Genomic DNA, 19,886 nt, shown 5'->3' with positions numbered 1-19,886 from the left:
ACTATCCCATAGTGACGATAATATAACAAGTGGAGGTGTGTAATTAATATGTCAGTTCACTCTGGACTAAAAGGCACGTACAGGGTAATAGCTATTATTCAGGCGGGAAGTGGAAACATTTAATACGAAGGTTTTCCCCTCAGTGATGTTGTCAGTACAGTAGGTACACACCAACAAACCGCAAGGTATACCATAAATAGCCTATTCTGTCTTATTATAATGGGTTGTTTGTCATGTAGGCTAAAGATGTAAATGCACAGCCCTGTACCTTCATTACCTGCTCCTCATGTTGATGCTCTTTTGATTGTGTGTCAATGTGTTAGGTAAGACTAAAGGTAAACTATTAGATGTCTCTATTAGACATGTGGTGGTTGTATTTTAATTATTATTTTATTACCATAGTTTGCAGTACATCAAACAACTGTGACTGTAGTCCTTAATTCATTTAGAATAGGTACAAAACAAGAAAACAGTAGATACAATTAAGTAAAGATAAATATGTAGGCTACAACATATTATGTAAGAGTCAAACTATTGTTTCCAAGGTCAAGAATGAACTCTCATTCAAAATGTAATGTAGTTTTTAGTGGACAATTGTCAAAATTTTCCCTACATTTAATTTAATTTGTCACTGCTGCAGAACAAGCTGGACTTCCCAACCATTCGATTTCTGTACCACCTGTGCAAGGCTGGTGCGTCTCCTAATTTTTAATAATGTAAAAGACAACATTGTTTTTTTCACATATCAGCAGTGCTAGTTAAAGTTAGTCTTTTCCCTCTGTACTCACACTACTTACATAAACTTATGAGCATTTAGAAGCCCAGTCTTTTTTTAATGTCATATCAAAGCAAGATTTAAAATGTCATAACCTTCTGTGTTAGTCAATAATAATTGAAAATGATGTTACAACCAATGCAAACAGAATCAACCTTATTGGCCAAATGTGCTGAATACATGCAGTTTTCTAATCTGAATGGATAATGTGTAAACAGAGGCTGTTTATGTGCATGTATGGATGGGCAGAGTGTATGTACAGTATATACAGTATGTTTGAGTAAGATACTGTAAAAAGATATTTACATGCTGCTGTCAACATCACAAAACATTTTTATCCTTAATTGTTGTCTATAATGTTAGTCCCTGTGTTAAAAGACCTGTAAATCCTTTTAGCAGTGACAGCAGGTTACAGGTCCTTTGTTTTGAATTTTGGTGGCAGGATGACCTTCTTGTTTATTTTTGGATCACAATGGTACCTTTAATGTCAGAGATTTACGCAGCCACCGGGTCATGAATCAGACCTAAAAATTCCATCAAAACATTCATCAACCGTCATTACTGCAGTGATAAACAACTCACCACCAGATAACACCTGAAGTACAGTGCCATTTGTGATTTTAAATTAAATAATCAACAGATCTTGACACGATCCCCATTCTCTGTCAGGGTGTTTGGCGGATAATGGCTGCATTGTTTTTGGATTCATCAGCAAAAGCCTGCACTTGTTCTATTTTTGAAAAACCTTTTATGCCAGTGTTAACCATGCATGGGAGTATTGATGTCAGTGTCTGAGACGATCGGGTCACTGGTAATCAAACGTGGGTTAATGCTGTGCGTCATACTTCCCCTCTTGATTTTCATTACGTTACCCTGAATAACCCCTGCTGGAAGACAACACATGACTATGTGGAATACACTGAGATCACAAATCTGCCATGAAATGGAATTTGGTGTTGGTGGTGATGCAAATGGTGTTTGTTTATTTAAAAATTGACTGCATTCAATGTATGCAACATAATTTTTCATTTTGTTTATGTTTTTGTGAATGCATTTCAAGAGTTTATGGACCTCTTGACCATATTATTGAAACCATGCTGCTTCTGAAATTAATCAAGCAATTTTTTACTTACTACTGAAATCCAAGCCGGTGTCACAAATTGCCCATTAAATTGTTTGCATAATGCATTGATTAGCTACTTGCAGCACATTACATTTTTGTATTTCTGTTTCTGTCCTTGCTTTTCTGCTGAAGTGGGAAAAACAGGAGTTGGGAAAAGGTGATAGCCATATATTTCTGTGCACCAATCAGGGTTTAGCAATATTGCGGTTAGATGGTTAAATCTGCCAAAACCTCACCTACCCAGTCCTGGTGAAGGAGATTATATAGTAAATGATATGAATAAGGGTATTTTTGAGTACTAATTATTCCACCATTTATAAAGAAATCCTAAAAGATTTGCAGTTTTAGGGACTATAAATCACACACTTTCAGTCTAAAGGGAATCCTGTAAAAGTTATTACTGAGGAAAGTAAAATATTCGAAACAGAAATAGGAGGTACTTTGCTGTGTGCCAATACAGGTGGGGAAAATTTGAGAACAGGAACACTATTTGATGAGCAAGTGAGTGTAGCATCATGGATGTATAATTATATATTTATACATTATTATAATACATGGTGTAGCATCCAGTCTACCATGAAGTATAGTGCTTCTCAGAGGGCATATTATAACCTCTTGTATTGTACACGCAACACTGGCTGAAGCTCTTGGCAAGACTGGTAAATAAACAGCTGTTAATGCTAATACTGGCTACGTAGTAATATCAAAATGTACAAATAGCTGCTTTAAATAATCAACCCCTTTAAACTCACCAGTTAACACATTATAGCCTTTATCTTTTGTTTAAGCTGTACAAAAAGGAGCTGAATGTGTGTCAGACTGGCGCCTGTAACTTCCTGGCTAGCTTTTTCCCGCTGTTATGCTAACCTAAGCTAACCAACTGCTGGATCCAGATATTTACTAGACAGACATGATAGTGGTATTAATCTTTTTACCTCACTCTCAGCAAGAAAGCTCATAGGCATATTTCCCTAAATTATCCCTTTGAAATAATATTAATGTCGTACGTTCCCAGGCAATGACTCAAGCATTCAGTGATGGTTTCTAGCACTAAACATTTAGTTTTACTGTGCCGTGACAACTCCCTGCAATTGACATTATAGTATCTGGTTACTGACTGTAGCTTCTAAATCTGATTCAGTGGATGTTTAGAGACAAATTATGAAGCTGTGTAAAGCTGTGTGAAACAAAGAGTGATTGAAGAGAATCATCATTTTATTTTCAACTATGTGTGGGACAGGGATAAGCAAGTTTGGAGCTGATACTGAAAGTAAAATACTTGTGATTGTTTTGATGGACAACTCTTTAAGTATTACATGTGATGTAACTCATCAAACAGATGTTAATAGCTCACAGCTCCCGCATGCAGCTGTCATGATATGCAATAACGTGGCTTAAAACATGGATATTTTTTCTTTACAATTTTATTATCAAAGCAACAGATGATAACATTTATTTCATATGGCTGTACATCTGTTTTTCTTTTATTTATTTATTGTTTGATTAATTACTTTTATGTATTTCTATATTCACATCATGACATTGTGGAACATTATTAACAGAGCCACAGCACACACAGATCCAGAAAAACATACACTGAGTTTGATGGTTTAAATTAAAGGCACTGTTTCTTAAAATGAACAAGAAGACTCTTTTCTTAATCATCCCCATCATTGTCGTCATTATTAACGTCATTCTCACAATCATTGTTACATAAGATGACTGGTTATATCATCAGAGCACTGGGAGTGCTGGTGGAGTTGCCACAGTCGGTACTAGAGAGGCAGATAGCTGGGAGGCTGCAGTAGGTCCCTCTTGCCGTAGGTGGCAGATCCCACGTTGGTCGGTGCGTAGACAGTACCAATAGTGTTACTGGAGCGGACCAAGAAGTCTGCTAGCCTTTGGGTGACACAGGTGGCTGTGTTGCACTTTCTCTTCTGTATGTTGTGGCTGGGAAGACAAGAGAAAAGCACGCAAAGTGAGCAATGTTAGACACTCTATTCATAGCCATGATAGCATTTTTTGCATGTCATGTAAGTTCTGCTACCTGTTCATGGGTGTGAGCCCCCGTTGCAGCCGTGTACCCATGAGGTTGAGGAATGGGTTAGAGACTAGCCCGGGTGCTAACCAGCCCTCGCTGTCTAGGAGAGCACTTTCCTGCTCGCTGGATGAGCTGGGACTGAAGTACCTGAATCACAGAGAGAAAAGGCCCCAACCATTTCACACTGATAGCTGATGATACCCTCTTCAGAACATCCTCTAGTACCAAGAGCAAGAAGGAGAAGTGGCCACTTAGCTCCCCACGAGATGCACAATGAAGCACTTTCATACAGACAAGCACAATCGGCCTCCACCTCCAGAGTTATACATCAGTGACCTACTGCTCCTCATACAGAACAGCCCTTATTACTCGCACAATATCCATAATATTCAGCTGCTTTTCTGCTGAACTCAGGTTAAACTGCTGTATTGGTTTTCTGGTTGTTTACCATACCATTTGAGCAACTACAAATTCTACTGGTATCTGATCTGACACAATCAATAGTTCAACTATTTATCAAACTTGCAAAATTGAATACATATATGTACTGTATATATCGCCAGTCACACCAAAGAGATCATTGCTTCTTGTAATATATTAATTTACCTGTTGCTTGGGGCAGCGGTGACACAGCGCAGCAACACAAGCAGCATGAGAAGAAGCACAGGCACCTTCAGGTGATACATAGTGTAGGGCGATTACCTGGATCAACACAGTTGATGCAACAAAGTTTGAATTATTGTTACGGAGAGCTATAAGGCAAGTTAGTGAATGCAGTATTTTTCAGTTATGAACCTTTATTCCGCTAGAAAGATCTGACCAAAACAACAGCAGCACAGAAACTCATCATCAGTACATAATCAATACCTAATGTTAGAATTAACACATAAAACCAAGCATAAAATACAAAGGTTAAAACATAATGAGAGAGTAAGACATTAGTAAATATTAGTAGATATTTGTTCTTATTTGAGGAAATTCTGTATTTCAAGTCACCATTGTGAGAAAAAAAGAAAAGTATTGTTAAATCTATACAACCTATATTTCACCTACAGTCTAATTTGAAGCCATGCTCAGTGATTCAGTGGCAGTAATACACAAGCATCTACCAAACATTAACCAGTTTGTTTTGTAATTTCCTGTTGCATGGCTGAAAAGTTACAGCTAGGGTTGTAACTGATAATTATTTTCATTAACAATTAATTGGCTGTTTATGTTTGCAATTTATCACTTAATCTTTAAGTCTATAAAATGTCATAAAATGAAATGAAAATCATAATTCCTCAGAAGCCAAGGGGATATCTTCAAAATGCTTGTTTTATCCATCCAACAGATTTTTACTTCATTATCATATAAGACAAAGAGAAACAGCAAATACTCACAAGTGAGAAGCTGGAATCAGAGAATATTTGGTCATTTGTTTGTAAAATTACCAGATGATTTTCTGTTAGTTGGCATTTTGCAGCCATGCATATATTTTTTCCACTCCATTATGCTAATTGTCAGCATTTATTGACGTTTCTGCACATCATACTTCTGAATAACAACCACTTTTTAATGGATTAATTAGAAAATCCCAAATTACTCCTGCATCATGTTGTGAACATTTCCCTGTGATGCAGACATTTGATGAAGACATATTTGGTTTGGTAAACCTCTAGGAAAATATTCCATTCAAACCTACAAGACAACTATTATTATCCAAACTAGAAACACTGTCCATTTTGTTGTAGCACCCCATTTATATAGTATATATAAGACTCAGATACAGGTCCTGTGAGAAAGACACGTAAGCCCTTAAGTGAAAGAGTACTTACTTTGTGTTGTGTTAGCCAGCAGCCAGCAGATCCCAGTCTGTCAATGGAGCAGTCCAGGGTTTGTCTCGCTGTCACACAAACCGACTCCAACAGTTATAGGCTCTCGGCTCAAACCACTTGTGACATCATCTCGCTCCAAATATAGCTTTGCATTTTCATTTACACAGAATGGGAAGGGTGGGGGTGTGTAAGGAAGACCCAGAGGGTCTTATGCATGTCATACACACCCTCCGCTGTACCATGTGTGCTCTTAAACTCATGCACACTCACAGAAAAGACACACATAAACATACACACGTCTGTACGTCACCTCCCTCATCATCACCTTCGTCATCATTGTCATCACTGTCCGTGATGGGACTGACCCGCCATAAGACCACACCAGGGAGAGGAACACTGTCAAAGTGGGAAGCTGTCTTCGTATGTACCTTGAGACACATAATGAAGTTTTGGGTCATCAGGCTCTGACCTTGGTGCCTCCCTCTGGACCTCATCAATGATGAATAATAAATTTGAAGATTAATTATCATTAATAATGAATGCGGTCTCATTATTTTGACGGGACATGTCACAAATAACTGAGAAAGTACTAATTAATGAAGTTTAACACTTTACGAGCATTTGACCTGGGAATGTGAATTTAAATGTGGATTAGCAATCATATCTCTCAGCAATAGTTTCCTGAAAACTTCATTTGAAATACTTTACTGTTTTAGTTCACTCTCACCACTCTCATTATTGCTATTTTAGGTCACACGCTCTAAAAAAAACCAGCTGTCCGCTAAAATCGGACAGACAAAGTTTGCGGCTAACTGATGAACATAGTGGAGCGTTTAGCAGTTAAACAACCAGATATTTCCCTCAGGAGTTAGCAGTTACCAAAAAGAGTGAATATTGGATTTAAAATCAACAGGTCGTCATGAACAAATTCCAGATAAAAGCTAAAGTTGCTCCATATCTGCTGGAGGTAAAAAAAAAATAGGCAGCTGTCAGCTAACAAGCCATAGCAACATAAAAGATATGTCTTCCCTCAATTGGCTGAAAAATGAGTTACCACAGGTTTCAATATTCAAGAACAAACGAACAACCCCATGACTGTAAGCAGACGTCGCTTCAAAGGCTGCCAAACTCTGACTGTAAAACATGGCGTCACCCCTTTCCAAGCCTCATCTACTTTAAATCTGTGAGAAAGGCAAGGACAAAAACTCAAACACAGAATCTCTCATGAGAAATAGCCACATCTGTTCCATCTGATCTCATCACTCACACTAAGAAGCTGAGTGACAAAAGAGGTTCAGGGTCTTTAACTCTTGGTTTCTAGCTCGAAGAATCTTCTGCTGTAAGGTGTTTTTAACAGAAACAGGGCTTTGTCAGGACTGAATAGAAAATGAACTGTTTACTTGAGATATACTGCAGATGTATCACCATGGAAAGAGAAGTGCTCATAAAAATGTAATGATTAGAGAGTGCGAGGAAAAAAAAAAACCCACCACACTGTATTCAAATTGACTACCATAACCATCCCTTTCATAATGTATGTATCACATTGTATGATTCTTAATGTTGTGATTATTGTTTCTGACAGTCTGTGCCCATAGAGATCATCCCACCACGGGCCGCAGGCCGCTGGTAAGTGCAGGTGGGTTTCACCACAGCTTTGAGCCAGCAGAGATGCAGTGCAGTCCTAATGGACTTGCAACACCCCCAAAAACCACCAAGGTCCTGTGAACACCTCCCTGTGTTTCCTGTAAGCTTCAGATGACAGACAGACGGAGACAGGCTGACAGGATATTCTTCTTTACTTTTACAAGGATTATTAGTTATTAGTTATTCAAAGGCTGATGAACACGTAACAAACAACTATTTCAGGCAAAAAATGATCAATTTTTGCCACAGATTTATCAATGCACTTATGTCATTGGCAAATGCTGGTCAACTTAAAGAAATGAAATTAACATATAAATATTTAACTCCAGTGGATTTGAGGGCGGTGGTTAGAATTGTTAATATGCACTATCTTGAAAAATAGGACAAGGTGCAAAGAAAGAGAAGAAAAAGGAAAGTAAGGGGGAGAAAAGAGAAAGAAGAATGTGGGTGGTGACGTGTAGGACATAATCTATTTTTGTATGTTATAGTCAAAGGGAACATGTCGTTCAAATCATTCCAATGTACCACAAATAATCCTCAATTTACAGAAATCTGAATGAACGTACGTGATCTTTAGAGTATCAGAAACACTGTGTTACTTTCTTGTTTTGAACTTCAGGCGCGGCTTTGCTACCGTTCACATTTTGGCATTCAGTGCTGCTGTAAGGTCCAATACACAAGCTTAACATGGCTTTATTAGTATTCCTCTAGCAGTGGACATGAGAGGGATCAAAAGTCACCAGGGAATGGTTAGTAGATAAATAGCCAGTGCCAGTAAAGGTAATGGTGATGTGGCCTCGAATGATTACTGCTCATATTGAGAGCATCCACACCTGGAGGTTTACAGTGTTTGTAGTGAACTATGAACGTGTCCAGCTCCATACAAGTACTCACACACACACACACTTTGTACTGTCTCAGGCTCATAATGCATCAATACAGTACACAGAAATAAACTGTTAATATTTACAACACCTACCTGTACTGGGAAAACAGATGCCGGTTGTTTAATTAATGCATGAAGATGAACAGCTCTTTGTCCATCAAGGCTGGAAGTTTGTTTCATTGTTGTGTGTGAAAAGTGATGTAGTTTTTCCTTTAGCCTAATATTCATGAGATCATATATATATATATATATATATATATATGTTAATACATATATGTGCATACAGTAACAGTACTGGTTGAAAGAAAGCATTCAAATAGAGAGAAATGAAAGTAATCTTTGATATTGTATACATAATGTCAATTTTAATACCATCTCCAAACTAGACAAACAACCTTTTACCAAAACTTAAAGCTGCTAAAATCAATATTTTTTTATGTCAACAAAGGAGCGAAAGCTCCACCTTTCACATTACAGCATGTGTGATGTGAAAGGTTTCAAACCCACAGAGAATTATCACCTAACTCTGCAGTTACTGTCCATTCTACAGAGCTTTATATCATCTTTTATATAATTGTTCTGGTCTTACAACTGTACTGTTTTGGTTCACTCTCACAGCTCTAATCAGTGTCTTTTCAAAGGCAGCTGCTTTCAGCAAAAAAAAATAAACAAACAATAAAACTGTACACTACTTGTCCAACAGCAGAAAAACAAAGTTAACAACTAGCTGGTGAACATAGTGCAGGATTTAGCAGCTAAAGGACTAGATATTTTCTTCAGGGTTTGTTGGGGATTAAATCTCAGGAGCTAAAAGGAGAGTGAATATTTGACTTGTGATCATCAGGTGCCAAGAAACACGACTCCAAATGAATGCTAATGCTGCTCTGTGTCTGCTCAAGGTTTAAATAAGCCACTCTTAGTTAGCATGTTTGCCCCTCAACTTTATAAGGTGAGAATATTGCAGGATTGTATTTGCATCTTGTTGCGCTGCCCCCAAGTGGCCAAAAAACTGAATTACTGCAGGTTTAAATAACACATTTGAAAATTCTGTTCTCAATTTGCACTTTTAGCACATAAGCCACTTGCGAGGAAGAGACCAAACAGAAACTTTGTTGCGTCCATAGCATGAGTCAGTATTTTTGAATTGTGGAAAATGTCTCTTCATGACTAAGTGATAGGTATAAGATGTAACAGCTCTATCCTGTAATAAAAGAAGAAAAAGAAAATACTGTTAGAGAATAGAGCACGCCATAGTCCAGAGGAAGAAGCAATCCCTCCCGACAATCCAAGCAAATGCAACTTTTGGCCAAACATTTCTACAGCAGTCCCGTGAGGCCTTGTTTGACATGAACACCTCAGTTTTGTTGGCCGTCAGTTTCTTTGCTGTGATGTGTTTCCTCCTCTAGCTCGTTCTGAGGGTCCGGCTTCTCTTTATCCACCTGCACGTTCGACTCCGTGCAGACTTCATCTTTCCTCTCCTCCTCCTCCTCCTCCTCCTCTGGCGTCAGCTTGTGCAGCTCTGACGTTGCTCCATCAGCAGGAGGTGGAGAGAGCTCAACAGTGATCTGTGTCAGGGAACCGGACTGTTGCTTCTCTTGTGTGTTACTTGTGGAGATGAGTTTGCCATCTTCAGCGGGCTGCTCTCTTTTACAAACCTCCCTTCCCTCCTCCAGTTCTGTCGCAGTCCTTACCTGAACATTTGGGGCGTGAGGCACTTTGGGAGTTTTAGGAGCGCTGGGCTGGTCCTTAGTGGGGTTCGATGGGGCCTTAAGCTCGATTTCCTTTGAAGCTTTCGGTTGCTGTGACGCTGTTTCCCGCTCTGGCTTTCGAAACTGTTTTCTGAGGAGAACGATGACGACAATGATGAAGAAATAGGAGGAACCGCTGAGACAGGTGATCAGACCCAGGAAAATGATCCTGAAAATAGAGACAAAAGATGAACAGAGGGCAATAAAGGGCAGAAATCTTTATTGTTATGGTGACTTAAGTGGTGGAAATAGTAATAATACCACACACCTTTGAGCAAAAGTCATATTAGCAATCACGTTCTATTTCCACATTTGTAGTCCGTGGTGTACCTGTACATTTCAGAGTCATAAATGCGACATGCGCCCCTGCCCCCACACTTCTTGATCGACCACTTCAGGCAAGTTGAATCAATCAGGGCCCCAAAATACACTGGTGCAGGAATTCCACCTACAGACAAAGTATCACCCAGATGTGTACTGTTACAACACTGAAGTACAGACAAATATTGTGTTCCTCAAACACATACCACACTAATACAAAACTTTGCACTCACAAAAGAATAAAGGTGACAGAGGCAGTACTGACACTGAAAACCAAAATAAATCCACAGATTAAAACCAAAGAATTGCACTTTTCATGCAACTGAGCGTAGTGAGGCTCACCAAGAGTCCTGGTTACCAAGGCCTGCATACCCAGCGCCAGCGATTTGAGCTCTGGTGAGATGCACCTGCGATTACACAACAACACAAGGTCACTTATATCGATCAATATATAGAAAACTATTTTTTCCCTTCGACAATAAGAGTCTTTAATATGCATTGAATTTGTTATGTCACTGTAATCCCATCAAAACAATGATCCATGTGATCACTGAGGCGGAAATTATAAGAAAAATATTTCAAACTGTCATCATTTCCCTCTCAGGTGCACAGACCGTATGATGACCATGTATCCAGGTGTGGCTCCCAGAGAGTTGATGAAGGAGCTGAGGACAGATACAGCCATGTAGGAGGTGAAACTGCGGCTGCAGTCCTTGGCATGGGGACACTGGCCCAGCTTCACTGATGTGCTGCTGCCCGCTGGGTAGGAGGCAGACACGCAGCTGCAGTTGTGAAAGACCTGGTAAAAAAAAAAGGACAAACAATAAAATGCAATGTAGTGGGAGGACACTACAAAATCACTTCAGTAAAGCACCATCCAGCAATATACCTTATACCATAATTTGGATAACACTAGAAGAGTTGTTTTCCCTTTCACTGATTTCTTACACTTTGCAGAAAAAAGATAAAATAAGAATAACTGATGTGCCCAGTCATTAAATTGAAGTCTTTACTGGAATGTAGTAAATAAAGTAAAGTAAAACCCCTAAATACTCAGTGACCAAGTAACTCAGTCCCAAATATCTTCCACCACCTCTCTGATAAGCACGTTTACAGTGGACACAGTGTTTGTACATTCTTGTGTGTGGCCTTACTGTGTTCTTGCCGTATCCGCTGGAGCTGAGGCAGCCAGCCATACACGGAGAGATGTAGGTGATGCCGCTGTCTGAGCACACAGGGTCCCACTCCTCTGCCGAACATGAGCAGTCTCTGTTACACTCTGAGAAGAGCATTTCACTTTCGTATGATGTACTCGGCGTCCTGCAGGCCGAAGATCATTTATATTTTATATTAGAATAATAAAAAGGGTTGACAGTAAAGAACAATTGAAGAAAATATAAATGCACATTTATTTTGAAGCTCGAAGATTCATGTGTTACATTATTTTTGTTTGTTAAAGCTGTAGTCATCTCCATATACCCCTCATGTCTCAGCACTCACCCATTGTATGAAATGGTGAGGCCAGCCACGGGAATGTTGTCACACTTGGTGCCAAACTGTAGCAGCAGGAGGAGGTATGCCATGAAGGATGTGGCAAAGGAGAGCTGAGCTCCTGACACCACGCTCAGTTTGTACCTCTTCATCAGCAGCCCTCCCAGGAAGATCCCCACTGCCACCGCTGGCAGGTTCAACACACCTAGAAGAAAAACTCACAGGGGTCTGGACACTGGGAGGCTGTTTGTATGTGAGTGTATGAGGTCTGACAGCGTCATGAGCCATCAGGCACGGCCGACTCAAGTTCTGACTGATGACTTTTGACCTTTATAACTTCATCAAAGAGATGGTTTTTGGTACTTAAAACCACAAATATCTTTTTTTATGGATATCAATGAATAAAACACTGGAAAATGTAAAACATGGGACTTTTAAAATGAGCCGTCATGGGATGTAACTTTGTGAAATCACAACTATACAGTCACTGTCACAGATTTGGTAAATATATACAGTATATGTGTAACATATGGGACCTTTAAATACAATCAGACATTTAGCCTTGAGTGAATTAATGAGTTCTTGGCTCTCCATTGAGAAGTGTTCACCCTTTCTTAACATGCCTAAACACATTTTTGATTGGTTTGAGTCCTGATCCACTGTACACAGTAACCAATAGGAAGTCACTGTATTAGCATGCACATGAATATTTACTATAATCAAACTTGTGTGATGTCTTTGAGTTTTTGATTCCCAAGCTGGAGAATCCATAGCTTCTAAGATTACAAAGAATTACAAGTGGTAAATCCACCATAATTTTCACTGTAATATCAGTAATTAAGCAAACACCCAAAACCATGTATGATTGTGCAGTATACCTCAAAGTGTGAGAAGAGGACAGTTGGAACAACACATACATTTTTCTCACCTATAAGGAAGTTGGCTCTGGATGCAGACTGTCCAAACTGTTGTTCCATGTATTTGGCTTTGAAGGTGAACAGGCCGATGAAGGAGTTGAACTTCAGGACGCTGCCACACAGGAGCAAGAAATAGGCAGGAGTTCCCAACAGGCGCTTCAGCGAGGGAAGAAACCCTGTAAACAGACATCCAGTAAAAATACAAACAAAGTAAAAAAAAATCTGTTCTAAAACTGAGCAGGAAATGTGTCAACAGTGTTCTGTCATGAAGAGGAAGACTTCTACTGCACCTTTTGCGATTTCAGTAAACTTGAGGTTGTGGTTGTTGTTGAGGGCATCATCTGTCCCATCCAGGGTCTCCTGTACTAGTGTTGGTTTGCCCTCATCTCCCCCCTGCTTGGGCAGTGAGCGGGGCAGGAACCAGAACGGGATGCTGGAGATGAGCAGGAGAGCAGAGGACACCAGGAAGCCCATCCACCAGGCTCCCACCCAGCGGGCATCTTTAGGAGTGATGGTCACACTTTCTGCAAGAAAAAGAAAAGTTTTCAAGTGAGTGCAGGAGGAAGCCCCATATGTGTGTATGTGTTGTAATTTCAATCTGCCACTTCAGTAACCATATTGGACACCAGACATTTATTTGGGAAAGAGTAATTTCGTCTTAATTAGTAGGGATGGGACACTGTCTGGTAGCCACACTGCGCATTTAAGGTGGATTGATTGAGCTTGTGTGACACCAAAATTACCAATTTTACCTTATCTACCCATGAGAGTCAGGACAGTTCCTCACAAGGACACTCAGGGAGGTGTGTGTAACCTGTTCTTACAAGTGTGCAGCCAATGTTTATGGTAGTATGTCAGACCTTTGCGCAATAAGCAGTAGGCTTGGTCTAAATGAGGCTGAACCAAAGCTCCAGCCAGAGTCACCATGTCTCTTCTGTCAAAAACACTTTTGAGGCAAAAAGCATTCTTTGGGTTCCAAACCAGTACACCAACGTTGAATATAAAACCACTGAACTACCCTCTTTGTTACTGTCGCTACACTTGTCAAGCTTTCCACTCTTGAATAGAGCATACTGGCTTACACCAATAATGGTGGCACATTTACCGCTATGAATCTTTAGTCATTTTTGTAACTAGGCCTTCTTTTCAGTGTCCCGAAGGCTTCTCCTTTAAAGCTGATGACTGTCGGTCAGCTAGCTAGCTAATCAATCTTATGTTAGCTTTTACAGCTAACCAGAAGTCCTGACGTCACGAAACCAAGCTCGCAATGAATTAGGCACCTGTGCTGCTATGCTAGAAGGTTTTTTTTTTTTTTTTTATAGGAACTGTAGTTATTTCTGTGCTCACACAGTAAATGTTATTTTACTTTGTTAAAATCACAAAGTTTCAATTTCTTACAGCGACATCCACTACAGCAGTTGCTGCTGAAATAAATGTTAAATGAGATCAGTTTACAGAAGAAGAAAGCTAGACCTCGCCTCTCTTTCATCTCACCTAACAAACACTTTATACTCACCCATATCAACATATCCAATGTCAACATATAGTTTGGCACAATAGGAGCCCAGGAGGAAACCAAACATGGGGCCCAGGAGAGTAATGGTCTGGAGACATGCTGCCAATCACAAAACAATCAGATTAACATTTGGTACAATGTGGTCTAGAAAATACCTTTACCTTTGTCTGATAGCGACTTTTTATATCATTAATGTGTCATTTTTAAGGAATGAACAGTTTGTTGAGGGAATATTGTACAGGTCAGACCCTTTCATAAGCCCACAGGAAACCCCTAATAAGCAATAAGGTCTTACCTATGTAGAACGGTGAGTTTTCAGCTTTAGCAAAGTCATCGATGTAGGCGATGCCCAGAGGTGTGACTGGTGTCTCTCCAATCCCCCGCAGAGCGTTCCCCAGGAACACGTAGATCCACATATTGGAACCAGACTCTTTCACACAAGCTGCATAGTGACATATACACTAAGGATTCATGATATTTCTTCTGTTACACAGATCTAGTAAATTACGATTGTTATGGTCATTTAATCAACAACAATGTTTAATCTAAAAACGGTCACATACCAACAGGTAAATCTTCTATCATCACATAAGCTTTTATATTATACATGTAGTTGTTTCAAACAGCCACTTCAGTGTGTGTGGACTGCATTATTCACAGATTCATATGGAAATTCTGCATCTAAATAAAAAAAAATTGTTGCATGTTTATCTAAAGGTTTAATTAAAAAAAAGAAAACTAAATCAAACTTAGAGAACCACTTTCTTTATTCCCCTCATGTGTCCTTCAGAAAGAGGAAATGATGCCGGCTACCTTAAACCAGAGGTATGAATACAGTTTGGTGTTGATTCAAAATCGTTTTAAGAGGACGTGGTTTTAAGATTAAATACCCCCGAATTGGATGCAACTTCCATATTGTATTTCTTTTTAAATGCATCTCATCTGAATGGCTGAACAGGATCAATACGTTGCATTCTGTGGGTGCATGAGATGTTGTAAGCTTGTATTTGTTTTGCATGTTGGCAACTTTGGTTTAAGGACGTTAAGAATGTGAACCTTAGGTAGGCTGCTGACCTTCGGGGGGAGCAGGATACCAAGGAGTCCGTCACACATCTAAGTTTCATGGTTATATTGGTGTTTAGGAGTTTATCTACATCCTTGTAGAGATTCAGTGATGCATTCACTTCCAGGAGGATATAAGAAATAAAAGTGAAACAGTAAGATAAAGGTCTTGAGGTTAACAGACTATAGTTACCATGCCCAGATCAAGTTAAGATATAAGCAGCTCAAGTTCTGTCATTCAGTGAGAGACTTGGTGTACCCAGCACCAGATCTTCCGTGCACGAATAAACCAGCCAAACTGAAGTGTTAACTTGTGGGTCTGATTTGTACACTTTTCCATCTCTCAGTCACAAGAAGTCATCTTTGCAGATTTGTGAGAATAAGAATTAATTATGGCTCAGCAGCAGAAAGGCTGAAGTACAATTTCAACTGAAGCTCATCTCAGGGAAGAACAATTAATGGGAGCAAAACAGTTCTGAACAGATGTGCATCCAAGTTGGATTTATTACCATATATATTAGAGATGTCTGCTTTCGCTGTAAGACCTGATGATAACACATATTCACATATTATTCTCCCTTTCTCTTTCTCTTTTCCAAATGAGCTCTTGTTGGCTTGCTCTGCAGACTGATCACTAGCGCTGTTGACGTGAGGCCGTGAATACGCTGAATTCTGGAAGTTTTGACTTCTCAGCCACCCAGGGAGAGTTGCTTTGCGGTTGTTACGTTCAACGGTTCTAGTTGTCGAGCAGTATGTACACTGCACAGGAGGTGAACGGCTTTGAATGTCACACCAGGATCAGTGCATTCCAGGGATGGTTTAAACAAAGCCTGTTGTTAAGGGTTTAACCAGGACTCTTTGTATGTATATCCCTGTTGAGTAGAGGGAAAGTCAGGGTATAACCAAAGTAAATAATCCATCCTCTGGGGACCATGAATGTCGGCACAAAATTTCACAGTAATCTATCCGATAGTACTTGAGACAGACCAAAGTGGTCGACCGACCAACATTGCTATTGAGAAATGCCTTCAAGACTACAAACTGATTGTGTTAGCTGAAGTCGCGCCAAATGGCACAGAAATAAGTGTGTGAGAGTATTTTCTTGCATTAAAATACTGCTTATTGCAGAGTTAAGATGTAAATAATTAAACAGCAATTAGAATTATTGGAAATCATGATGAAGGCTTTCACTTTATCCCAACATTTAGCCCACAGTCTTACCTTTGTTGTCCTCTAAAGAAGGCTCTATCTGAATTTCTGGTACTTCCAGTGTTTTCAGAGGGTCCACACAGGCAGCGATGTTCATGCTGTCATTCTGGAAAACCTGAATGATCGTGTCATACTTATAGCTGTGAAAAAACAGCGGTGCCACAATTAGACAATTGGATTTTTTTTTTCAGCATTATTGTTTGAGTCGAGTGTTTGTTTAAGTGTACCGTCCCATGAAGAAGTGGGTCAAGCCAGTGAGAAAGGCCCCCACCGCCATGAGGAAACAGCCAACGGCGATGAGCCTGGGCCGATGCAGCTTTGCACCAAAATGGCTGACCACAGCAAGGAATAACAAGTTGCCTACCTCCAAAAAGGTGACCCAAAAAGAACGGGAGAAAAAAAAAACATTTAGAAAATCATCAGCTACAGAGTTAAACTGAAAAAAAGGAGGTGGAGAACAAAAGTGAGCAAAGATTAGAGTTAGAGTTACATGGTACCCATCTCAAAACTGCCATCTATGAGTCCAATGTGGGTGCTGGAAAGGTCGAAACGTCTCTCAATCTGAGTGATGGAGCTCTTCATGTAGGTTCCTGTCAGGGCCTTGGAGAAATAGGCGAAGGAGAGCGCCACAATAAACAACTAGAAAACAAAGAGGAAGGAGAAATATTAGCATACTGTCACCTGAATACTACACTATAAATCTACTATGCACTATACAAGGTATGATTTTACTTCAAAGCTCTGACTGTGGGTACAGATGTTATTACATTGCAGCCTCCACTGCTTGACTGCTGTGTGTGTTGGCACCCTGGAGGTTCTTTATAACTAAATTCATTCCCATCAGGGATTATTGCAGTTCTCCTGCAGGTTTTTCTATGTACAGTTTGATGTATTACATTGTATGGCTTTAATTCATAAGCACATAATATACAGTATATCTTGGCTTGATTATGACTACTTTTTGGGAAAGCATATCTCTACAAATTGCCCCCAAAACAGATGTGAGTTTCATATTTTAAGCAAATACACATCCATCATCTTTACCAGCTCAGCCTGCATACTGTATACACAGTAGTATGGGTCATTTAGAATCACAGATTAACCTAGAAACTAAAACCTCCATAACCGAACGCAAGCAGGGTCAAAGTTTGAACCCAGGACCTTCTTGCCGCCAGGAGTGAGTGCTCACAACTGCACCACCATGCTGCCTTTTAGGCTTTTAACTGATGGGTTCATCAAGTGCCATTTACAATTCAGAATGAATTTCAGCCAGTGAGGAAAAACAGATCCACATAACCAGCAGAGAAGTGTTGACTATACAGGTGGCATTAGTACTTTGAGAGTGGAGATGCCAGCACGTCTGCTGGTCTTTTGGTCCGCGGCACACAGAGCCTGCTGGCTGGTCATCTTGCCCCCGTCCTCTGCTGCTTCTTCCATCCTGCTGTTCCCTCAGTGTTTGTGTGCAGGTGTATCTACAGGTACCAGCCCCCCAGGGCACTGTGAGCAGGCATAAACAATACAGTATGTAGTCAAAAGAGTTTTGAGTTACTTGTACTTTCTTTTTTTATTTCCATTTTACACTACCATATACTTCTACCTCAGCACAGCTAGAGTTACTTGTTACTTTTTAGATAAAGATATTACAGTACAAAACATATGATGAATATACGTAAACATGGTTAGAAATTAAAATACCTAGCACCACCTTGACCAACTATTATATAAGCACATAATTATTCATTAATATGATATTTAACACTATAACAGTAATGATTAATTTAACTTTTGAATCTTTCAATGCAGGAATTTTATTTGTAATGTAGTGTTTTTTACAGTGTGCTATACTTTTACTTCAATAAAGGTTGTGAATGCTTCCTCCAGCTCTGACAATATTAGAAGCCAGATGTTTAACAAGGGCAGGTCAGGCTGATTTAAAGAAAAGGAAAATGTGTTTTTAATCATCTTTAATTCTATCATGTGTTTATGATTAAAAATATTCCCAAGGAACAACAGCTTATATCTTCAATAGTGAAGGTGAGGTGATGTCAACACACTTAAACCTTTCACATCATATGTGGCATCAAACTATTTTTATTTTTTTGAAAATATATTAATAATTATATTTTTATGTGAATTGGCAGTTATTTGATTAATGATTAACTTCTAACAGACATCACTGCTAAGCAATATTTACAATCATCACCATCCTTAATACAACCCTGGTAAAGTATCACAGCCTTAACCTCAGATTTTCAGTAATGATTAAAAATGAGAAAAACATTATGATGCATTGACTTGTTTTTCTTGGAACCATTCAGTCATTGAAAACACTTTTCCTCAAGTGCAAAGCCAATCCTGTCAGTTCAGACTCTCATGTGTGTGAAGTGAGTGAAAACAGAGGAGCTACAGAACCAGACATCACCTCTGTAAACTCCACCAGCGCCCTCTCTTCAGTCCTCTCAGCTCAGGAAACGTGACGAGCTTCAGGTTGAGTCCATATCAGAGAGAAAAACCGGCTTCCAATGACAGCTCTGTTTTCATTTGTCCTGGGTTGGAGGCAGCAACAGAAAGACATTTTCACCTCCTAATTACAACTATCCGCATCAGGTTTAGCCTGGTTAATACTCCCCGCCAAACCCAGTGGCATACATCATGTAAACAAGAGATTTGGCCTAGATAGAAAAATCTATTGCAAAACAACTACTGAGGAAGTTTAATAAAATACCTAGTGCATCTCCAGGCCGAGGGGGCTGGAGTCTCCCCTCTCCTCTTCTGCTCCTCTTTTAGCGGGAGACAGACCTGTTCTCCCCACGCTCCTTTTCTCCTGTGCGAGGGCAGAGCTGTTACTTGGAACCAGCGGGACAAAAGGCCTCGCACATTTTTATTCCACACACATGCCAGCCAGAAGGGGGACAGCAACAAGAGAGCAGGGGGGAGGGCTGAGGGGCTGAGGGGGAGACAGATTAGTAACTCTAAACTAGGCCCTTTGGATTTTTTTTTTTTCTTTCTCACAAGGTAAAATAGCAGGTGCTTGTTGCTGTTACACAGGATTAAGACAGAGCTTTTTATGTTTGTGTAGAAAGTAACTAGTCAGTGTCATGAATGTCTACACTGCCTTTCATGCATCAGCTGACTGGATAGCTTTGATGAAGACCTACATAATGCTATGTTCTCCCCCCCCCCACTCCCCTCTCTAGCTTTCCGTTTGCCCCTCTCTCAACCCCACCAGTCAAAGCAGACGGCCGCCCACCATGAGCCAGGTTCTGTCCAACACTTCTACCTGTTCAAAGGGAGGAATTTTTTCTTGCCACTGTCACCGAGTGCCTGCTCATG

The 19,886-nt window shown here is 39.9% G+C and overlaps 2 protein-coding genes across 2 annotated transcripts; both read right to left on the bottom strand.

Annotated features, from left to right (window-relative positions):
* Window positions 1-3,280: 3,280 nt before the first annotated feature.
* iapp (islet amyloid polypeptide) lies at window positions 3,281-5,808 on the bottom strand. Its single transcript, XM_023422918.1, has 4 exons — window positions 5,757-5,808; window positions 4,546-4,641; window positions 3,946-4,086; window positions 3,281-3,848 (listed from the first exon to the last, which is right to left on the bottom strand). Exons 2-4 carry the CDS (start codon window positions 4,623-4,625, stop codon window positions 3,674-3,676), a joined length of 396 nt encoding a protein of 131 aa, XP_023278686.1. The 5' UTR covers window positions 4,626-4,641; window positions 5,757-5,808; the 3' UTR covers window positions 3,281-3,673.
* A 2,819-nt stretch (window positions 5,809-8,627) lies between these two features.
* On the bottom strand, window positions 8,628-19,624 carry slco1e1 (solute carrier organic anion transporter family, member 1E1). Its single transcript, XM_023422935.2, has 16 exons — window positions 19,279-19,624; window positions 18,976-19,099; window positions 17,889-18,050; window positions 17,051-17,192; window positions 16,781-16,913; window positions 16,566-16,693; window positions 14,578-14,724; window positions 14,283-14,381; window positions 13,057-13,290; window positions 12,778-12,942; window positions 11,859-12,054; window positions 11,513-11,678; window positions 10,973-11,157; window positions 10,701-10,765; window positions 10,368-10,485; window positions 8,628-10,206 (listed from the first exon to the last, which is right to left on the bottom strand). The coding sequence occupies exons 3-16, from the start codon at window positions 17,988-17,990 to the stop codon at window positions 9,645-9,647; spliced, it is 2,442 nt and encodes an 813-aa protein (XP_023278703.1). The 5' UTR covers window positions 17,991-18,050; window positions 18,976-19,099; window positions 19,279-19,624; the 3' UTR covers window positions 8,628-9,644.
* Window positions 19,625-19,886: the final 262 nt, after the last annotated feature.

This window comes from Seriola lalandi, unplaced genomic scaffold (genome assembly GCF_002814215.2).
Source record: "Seriola lalandi dorsalis isolate HSWRI2012SDOR001 ecotype SW California unplaced genomic scaffold, Sedor1 jcf7180002054688, whole genome shotgun sequence".
Lineage (NCBI taxonomy): Eukaryota > Metazoa > Chordata > Actinopteri > Carangiformes > Carangidae > Seriola > Seriola lalandi.
Note: the sequence above shows the minus strand (reverse complement) of the source record. Positions and strands in the feature narration are given on the sequence as shown.